At 36.3% G+C, this 9,181-nt stretch overlaps 1 protein-coding gene across 2 annotated transcripts; it reads left to right on the top strand.

Moving 5' to 3' along the window:
- The first annotated feature begins 258 nt into the window (after nucleotides 1–258).
- Nucleotides 259–3,491, top strand: LOC148027475 (dihydroceramide fatty acyl 2-hydroxylase FAH1-like). 2 transcript variants are annotated; one of them, XM_087688897.1, is made up of 7 exons: nucleotides 259–429; nucleotides 767–834; nucleotides 1,724–1,816; nucleotides 1,915–2,111; nucleotides 2,476–2,581; nucleotides 2,668–2,814; nucleotides 2,970–3,491. In XM_087688897.1, the coding sequence occupies exons 2-7, from the start codon at nucleotides 775–777 to the stop codon at nucleotides 3,096–3,098; spliced, it is 732 nt and encodes a 243-aa protein (XP_087545023.1). In that variant the 5' UTR covers nucleotides 259–429; nucleotides 767–774; the 3' UTR covers nucleotides 3,099–3,491. The 2 variants fall into 2 exon arrangements, with proteins under 2 accessions (XP_087545023.1, XP_087545024.1); XM_087688898.1 differs by lacking the exon at nucleotides 1,724–1,816.
- Nucleotides 3,492–9,181: the final 5,690 nt, after the last annotated feature.

Here is a 9,181-nt window from a genome sequence, read left to right as displayed (position 1 = left end):
GCTAAAATATTCTTGCATTTTCCTCTCTCCAAGAGGGATACAATGATGAGGGAGGGCATGGCATGGTACTATAACGTCCTAGTCCTACCGGGAATGATTGAAATGTTTCCACATTTTCCTCTCTACAACACAAAGAAAGTCAAGAGGGTCAGTAGCCAAGCCCATGGAAAAATATGTACACAGCGACACCGTCCCAGCAAGCAGCTATATGTACGCATACACAAATGCACGAAACAACTAGATGAATGAAGCGAGGAGAGTGACTACATTACTGCTACAAGTAGATTCAAGGTCCCGAGCAGCCTAATTGTATCCCTGGAGCAGCATCACTTATCCTCCGCCACATCCTCCCTCTCTCTCTCTCTCTCTCTCAAAATCGCACCTCTAAGATCAGGCTTTTCTAAGTTACCATTCATCGACTTTGTCAGGGTAAAGCACCTAACGTGGGAGTCCTCATGCGGGCTATATGGAATTAATTTTATTGTTTTGTTTCGTGTTCTTAATTTTGTATTAGAGCATCTTGTTGAGATGATGTACATGGGCATCTTGTTGAGATGATGTACATGCTTGTTTACTCCATAAATATAACCATTCATAATAGACTTGGCAAACAAGAATCTACGAACTCTGGGTTTGTAACTTGGACGCTTTTGTATTTTGGTTTGTGGAACCTAATCTCCTCCTAAATATGGTCCTGGTAATACTTAGCTATTGTCATACGAGGCTCTCAAGAAACTAGACCTAATCTAACCTCCTTGTGTCATAGGGTATTTTATGCCTTGCAAAATCATGGATCATAAGGGAGTCGATCTCAACAAGGCAATTGTGCCTCAGGTTCTACACTCAATCCTCTCTTTACACTCGCTCAGTCTTTTCTTGGCTAGGCTTGTAGCTTTTGCGTGCTTATAAGTCATTAATCCTTTCTCTTACATGTATTCGAATGTCAGTATAATGCAACCCTAGGCAAGGTTGAGGGTACAAGTGCATGGTAAGGGGGACAATTACATGATGGCTCCCTATAACACGATACAACATACCCCATTGCACTTTTCTTAAAAGTATGCTCATATAAGCATTCTTTTGGCTTGTGGAGATGATGGTCAAATCAAACCAATATCTATTGACTTTTCATTTAATTAATGATCGACATAGTTAACATAATTAAATGGCCCAACATGTTGAGTCACTTGATGTCACTAATTCGGGACGCATACTTTATGCTGCAAAATATGTCTACATCATGTGGAAGCAAGGGATATGAGAAGGCACGATTCTATGGACACAATTTTTATGACCACTTTACCGTAGCACCAGAATGCCTATCCCTTTTGTCCAATTTGCATGAGAAGGAGTGAAGGCCCGGTGCACAAGGATGTGGCCTACACCAATCTAACCACGTAAACTATCAAAACGTATTATTAAGGTAAGTATGCATGATAATATAGAAAAACAATGACAAAATGTTTCACCCTAGATAGAAAAAATATAGGTACTATCTCATAGGGAAGGAGTGCTTCTAACTCATAAGACAAGTCCAATGAAACATTAGATATCCACAATGTGATAGAGTGGCTATATGTTAAGTAACATGTATCAATTCAATTTTAGAATCATGTCCATAACATTTTATTGAACACGGAAGGATTGTAGGACATCACTACTAAATCATTCAACTCACATGTGGCAAAAAAGAAATTTCCTTAACATCATGGTGGAACTGTAGGTGGGGTATTTGGGAGATGATTACAATGAATGGGTTCACCAACCCATTGTATCCAAACATCCTCCTCGGCTATTGGAGAATAACTTTTTCGAGGTTTTACTTGAATCAATGCATGCACCCTCAAATTTATTGATCATAATGTATTTGCTTCTAATTAGCATGCCTTTACATGTTCATCTTGTTTATTGCAGCGCTTAACTCTCACACCATGGTGGCTTGTGCCTTCAATATGGCTCCCTTTTGTGGCTTGGAATGAGTACCTTTCCATACGAAGGGAGCTACCCCTAGCACCCTCCATAGTTGCAATGTCCTTTGGACTACTAGCATGGACTTTGACCGAGTACATTTTGCACCGTTTTGTCTTCCATTTGCGAACGTCTACATTTTGGTAGGTATCTATGAATATCAAAAAGTTACATTAAGAGATGTATCTAGCCAAGGCCTCCATGCATTATTACCATCTACATGACTTCACTTAAGTAATGCTCAAAGAATTGATGATGAATGCCTTGGTTGGAAACTTGATGCTTTATGCTCGAGCTTGCATATTATATCGTATGACTTAGACATATTTCTTCTTGTATCTCCATGTAAAGGTTGCTCTATGCATGTATACACACTTCTTATGTCTCAAAATAAACATTGCTACTATACACACATGGAGCTACCATATGTATCAATAGCTTCAGATTGCAACTTGCAAATCTATGTATATTATTATTAATGCATTTGCAAGATATTTCATTTTACAGGGGAAATACGATGCATTATCTCATTCATGGTTATCATCATAAGCATCCAATGGATGGATATCGCCTTGTTTTCCCCCCCATCGGGGTAGCCATATTGTACATTCCGGTAAGAAATGCATGATCATGCAAGCCTTCAAGATATGCCTCCAGTATAGTTAAACTCAAATTTCATGTGTGAATTTTGTTTTGTAGTTTTGGACTCTTGTAAACTTGTTATTTCCACACAAAGTAGCTCCCGCTATCTTTAGTGGGTTATTGCTTGGCTATATCCTTTATGATATGACCCATTATTACCTACATCATGGCAATGCTTTCAATGAAGTAACTCGAAAGTTAAAGGTATACAATCTAAACCTTCTAACACTTTTGTTTTTGTACTTTTATATAAGGTTTAAAGTGCAACTTTACTTTTCTACACTATAAATTAATGTCTATATTAGGACAAGGATCGATAATTACAAGAAAAATGATGATGAAGTTTTCTTCTTGTGTAGAAATATCATATGAACCATCATTACAAATCAAATGATCATGGTTTTGGAGTCACATCTACATTTTGGGATCGAGCATTTGGGACATTTCCATCTTCCACATTTAACATTCAGCAAGAAGGAAAAAAATAGCATTCTATTCATTCCTTAATATTTCTTATAAGTATGAACTCATAAAGTACATCCTCTAGCATGTTGGGTAAAGTGCTTCTAGTAAGAGCAACTTTTACATGCAAACAAGCTACGTTCTATGCTAAGCATTCGAGTTTATGAGCCTATCATAATCCAATCCTAGCTCCAATGTATGAAGATATGTTGGAGGTGTAAAGTCCTCATATGTCCTAAATATTGGCTTATTGTATGATACGACACATAATCCATCACTTTCTCTGACTACATGTGAGACCTAAATCTAAACAAGAATAGTACTTGAGCTAGCACATAACTATGCTATGTTAGGGCTATGTCACACTTTGGGTGATGGTGCAAAGTGCACTTTGCATGCTAAGTCATGCTTTGTGTGTGATTTACACTTCATGAAAATAATGTATTCTATTACATCAATTTGCAATTCAATTATTGTCAATATGGTTCAAGGCTACTCACCTTAATTTATCCATTATGGTTTGTGTAGTAAAAATTTTAAGGACGCTTTCCATTTAAAATCAAGATATTTTACAACGTAGCAAACCTTCTTCACATAGTGCTACCAAAGTAAAATGCATAATGTAGTATGAGATGCTTTACATCATGATCTATTGTCATCTATAGTGGCATTTGTTGCCATGGTTCACCACACTTCACATGCTTTGCACATTATGTGGCAATATGGTGCTTAGTTTCATTGAGAAATTTGAAAATTTGAAATTCTAATAAGTGTGACTTACTATATTGATTCCCTTATTTCTTTTCCTTATTTATTAACATCATATATGTAATAAGAGTCCCTCTTATGCCTTGTTCTGTGACTTTTTTATTGTCACTTAGTCAACAATTTGTACCATGCATTTGTTTCTAGTAAAGTTTCCTTAAATGTGAAGCTTGATGTAATAATATGTCTTTATTTGACTAGTTTGTGCATATATGCATGTGCTCAAAGCATGGATGCCCACTTTATTTCATTTTCATCATAAAGAAACAAAGTTGACTTGATAAGAAAACAATGTGGTCAAGTTCTTAAGCTACTACATTGCTCTTGAAGTAGCTATGAGTTTACAATCACTGTGTCATGCACATATAGGTATGATTCCCATGTGGTTCTCATTGGCATACTATGAAACATGGGCATGGATAGAAAATCAAGCATTGTTTTTAATTAGGTGAGCCTTTTTAGGTTAACATCAATTTGGGTGAGCTTTTCAAAAATTCAACAAACTTTTACCTATATTGTGTGAGGTTTTTTTCCTTCTCATGAGCATCGATAGGAGGATATTGCACAAAGGATCAACATTGCATGTATAAACAACATGCACGTTGTGCTAAAAAGTAGATGGTAGCATGGGCTTAAAATTAGGGAGCCATTTCCACTTCAAACAAGTGTAAATAGTGAACTTTAATAATAAGTGGATTTCCTCTTCCTTGCCTTTTCAAAAAAAGGATATCATGGGGCCTTAGCATTCAAGGATGAGATATGCGGTGTTACTAATTATGCTAATGCTCTAGCATCAAGTTTTGCACAATCCTCCACATCATAAACCTTAGGCTCTATGCCCTCTAACTTCAATGATTTAACTGGCTTCTTCTACACCAAGGCTTTCCATATCTACATCTTCCAATTTTGAAAGTTATTGCCAACAAGCTTTCTAATATTGAAAAGAGCACTATCGACTGATGAACTTGTCATAATAATTGAAAATATCTACAAATAACAAGAGTATGGACTACTATAATTTCAGCAAAATAGCCCCAAAATTGATCCAAAGGGATAGGGAAAAGGGCAAGAACAAAGGAGGGTATAGTTGTCAACAAACTACAATCAATAGAATGCCAAAGCAAAGTGTCTTCTCTCCAAAAGAATGCTCAAATTTGTAATTACATTAATAAATAAAGATAGCAGTATATGTCATCCAACTGCATGCAAATAGCCAAGAAAGCAAGATTCCACTATTAGGGATATCTAGGTAGCAAACAACCATGATACAAACAATGCAACTAACAATGACTGAGCATAGACCACTAATACCAAATACTATCACAAACTTAAAGTGTTAGTAAAACATACATCTAATAAGTATATATATCATAAATGTAGAAGACCTCAAGGGCAACTAGAGAGATCAATCAAATGCACAATTAATTGAGCAAAGAGCATGGTGCTCAATACATAACCAATATTAATGTATACATCATAGACAAATGACTAACAAAGGTAAGCAAGAGTGTCCAAAGTATAGAAATTCAAATTAGCCCACAAGAAAAGATAACTATGTCCAATAGCGTATAAGAGAGCATATACATGAACCAAGAGTCTCATTGTCTCAAAGAACCAGGCTCTACCAAAAGTAAGTACAAGTGTCTCTCATTGAAAGAGAATCTGAAATGCAAAGTGAGCAACCAAAGCTCAAGACATATACATCAAAGCATCCGAGAAGCCCAAGCATATTACAAATATACCCCAGAGCATAGGTGTCCAATGAAGCTTCAATACACATAAGCGAGTACGCATGAAAGATCAAAAACAACAGTCGACCAAAGCCCATGAACATCAAATATAGCTCAAATCCAAGTGCCAAACCATGTCATAACCATATTTGGGCTCATACATCAATGCTATACATCACCGTAGACATGTAGCATACTCAAAATACCATATAGGCATAATAGGCATTCAAAGCATGAAGCTTACTATTGTATGCATGCTGTCCAAACTATTATTACAATAATAAACACGTCAATGACTCAACTAATCAAGATTTAATTGTCCCAAAAGCCTTTCTAAAGTATCAATCCATCAAGCAAGCATTGTAAACATTTCCCATAAGCATCAAAAGAGTGCATGCACCAATCAAAGGCTTGCTATCCAAATTAGAACTATTTAGTTCTATGTAAAAAAAAAGAACTAAAAACTAGGTAGAATTAACTTCATGAGTGCTCAAATCTGTAGCTCTTGTCACACTCTTTGTTTCTAGCCATAGCACACCCAAATTCGATATCGTATGCAAAAAGTTAGCCAAATTACGAAAGTGCTATCAAGCTACCATAGCTATCCACGACTTCTACAATATGCTTTATATTCACTCAAAAACTAATAGAATAGCTACTTCTTAGCTCAATAAGCACTCAATAAGGCTCAGTTAAGCCTTGAAAAGCTCCTCGACAAGCTAGAACAAGCTGACAGAAGACAAGACTCAATGCATACCTCGAGAGCAAGAAATAATGGCTGCCATGAAACCTTTGTTCATAGGCTAAAGCAAATTATTTGTGAAGCTCCTCAAGTCCAAGCTCTAATACCAATTGAAAGGTAGAAACCGGAATGGAAGCACACAAGCAAAAACAAAAGCTAGCAAGAGAGCAAGAGAGAGGGACACTTTATGTGGGAACTCCAACAATCACAATGTGTGACAAGCCTTCCCTTATTCAATAGTCTCATTAAAAGAATAAAGAATAAAGTAATAGTAATACGCCCCCATCACCTATAGTGTACAAGTGTGTGGATATATTGCACAATGAGTAAATGTGGGTAGCTAGGCACATGTGTCTTTACTCCCAATAAGTATGGTAGAAAGGCTCACATCGAAAGACATGCAAGTATACACATGAGGGAGGTTTACCAAACCATACCTCCTCTGCAACTCTACACCAGGAGTAGTGCATGGGAATATATTAATCAAGTAAACAAGAGTAGTAATTACATTTGCCCAAACATATTGTGGTAAGCCTACCTAACTAAGCAAATTTTAGACTTTTTCTTGAATAGTCCTATTCATGTGCTCTACAAACCATTCTAGGGTGGGGTGTATGAGATGGTCAATGAACACTTAATACCTCTCTCGTCACAAAACTACTCAAATACCTTAGAGACATATCCATCCCCATTGTCAAATCGTAGGCATTTCAACCTATGCCCTAATTAGTTCTTAACCATAGTAAGAAAGTGTTGAAATGTACCAAGTATCTCTAACTTTTGCTCGATCAGATAGGCTCAAACTTTATGTAAATAATCATCAATGAACTACCATGTAGAATAACTAAAAGAGACATGATACATGTCATCATCTAACCAACCAATGGAGATAATGCTTTTAGTCAAATCCAGAATATGATGTATATCGTGAAGCACAAATGGATCACCATGACCAAACTACAACCTCACATCACCTATGCTAATAATATCCAATGTTATCTTCCAATCTAATCAAACCTATATATTGTAGGTATAAAACCAATGATAATGTGAGGTAACATGAAATGAAGCTCCCTGAATTAAGAAGGCAACACTGAGAGTAAGAAGATAGAGCATCAGTTCACTGAGTAACATCAAGTGATGAAATAGCGAATATGTAACCATCTGAGCTGTACTCTAAGGTATTTCTCTCTTCTATCTTAACATTGGACTCAGGAACAATGCTGCAATCATCAAAATATTGTCATTATCTTAGACGTCTCCTATGCCTTTTTTACATCTATCATTACGCATCTTATGGCACTATAACCTTATGTAACCCTGCTATCCACAATAGTAACAAGTAAGAGAGGACTTAGAACTACTAGACTAGCTATCTGACTGCCCATGAGACTTAAAATTACTCGCCCATGAGACTTAAACTTGCTCTTTTTGGGCTATGAGTCTCTACCACAATTTTTATTTCTGTTACTACCATTTATGCCTCTCACTAAAAGTGCATGAGAAGTATGAGCTATATCAACATTATTCCTATTTACTTCTTCTGTAAGAAAAGCACCCTCTACATCCTTCAGCTGAAAGCTGCCTTCAAGACGGTTTACAGCCATAACAGTGCAAAATGTATCCCAAGACTCAAAAACTATGACAAGCAAGAAAAAATACTTTACATTCTTCTCAAACTTGAGACCCTGCAAAGTACATTGACTGAAAATAGAAAAAAAATTATTTAAATGAGAAGACATAGACATCCCTTCCTTCATGCGAAGGTCCATGAGTCTCTTAAGTTAATACAACTACGTTGTAGGACTTTGCTTATCATAAAGATCACAAATCTTTTACCATAACACATAAGCACCACCCTAAGTCTCAATGACATTGAAGTATACATGTTTTGGTTAATGATAAAATGATGGTAGACTCAAATAGCTCATCTAGCTCTTCCCATTCCTCTACATCATAAAGTTTTGGCTTTATACCCTCCAATTTCAATGGCTTGACTTGCTTCTTCTGCACTAATTCAAAGCATTCGAAGCACTTGTAATTATGTTTGTTAAACAAAGAGAGTACATGCTACTATAATAACAACAAATCAGCCCCAAAACCAGCCCCAAAACCAAGCAAAAAAAAGTGTAGCAAGAGGAAGACTAAGCCAATACACTATTGTCCACAAGTAGGAAGCAATAGAGTATTGAATACACCTATCCGCTCAAAACTAATTTTCAACATGCATGTCTATAAAACTGCCAAAAATTAGCATGTAGTTATAGGTAATCATGCAAAAGAATAATCTCCCACTGCCTTGAAAATATAGGTAGCAATCGGGATGAATAGTGCAACTAGTAGTGTAGCATGAACCATGGAGTACCAAAGACTATGAAAGCCTCCAAGGTATCATATACACATATACATACCACAATGCATGCCAAGTATGTATCCACCACTGACAACCCACTGATAATAATAGTACAAGGTATCCAGATCAAAGGCAAACTATCCCACAATCACACATCCTGACAATAAAAATATATGCTAAACTAATAAAGCATAAGAGATCCTTCCACTGACTCAAATAACCAAGCTCTACGTAAAGAAAACCAAGTACTCTCACTAGAGTAAATCTTGAGTATCCAAAGCTAGGGGGGGGGGGGGGGTTCACTATATATATTCTCTATATATGATGTGTTCATGGCCTATTTACAAATATCCTATCCTGTGAATTTTTCTTGAATAAAATATTACCCTTTTCTATTCAATTTGTAAAAGTAACCCCTTTATATGGCACCCTTCCGTATGCAAAAAATGTATAAAAATTGTATTTTAAAAACCCCTTATTTTGAACTCATGTTATATATACATATATTCATGAGTGACC

This window comes from Lygodium microphyllum, chromosome 12 (genome assembly GCF_053477565.2).
Source record: "Lygodium microphyllum isolate KBCC chromosome 12, Lygodium_microphyllum_v1.1.10, whole genome shotgun sequence".
Lineage (NCBI taxonomy): Eukaryota > Viridiplantae > Streptophyta > Polypodiopsida > Schizaeales > Lygodiaceae > Lygodium > Lygodium microphyllum.
This window is presented reverse-complemented; position numbering and strand designations above follow the sequence as displayed.

Bases quoted from the DNA above. Each gene is read 5' to 3' on its own strand.
- LOC148027475 (XM_087688897.1), top strand. From the start codon at position 775: ATGCCTTGCAAAATCATGGATCATAAGGGAGTCGATCTCAACAAGGCA. The intron at 2,112-2,475 runs GTAGGTATCTAT...TTCATTTTACAG, and splicing joins TTGCGAACGTCTACATTTTG to GGGAAATACGATGCATTATC. The intron at 2,582-2,667 runs GTAAGAAATGCA...TTTGTTTTGTAG, and splicing joins TAGCCATATTGTACATTCCG to TTTTGGACTCTTGTAAACTT.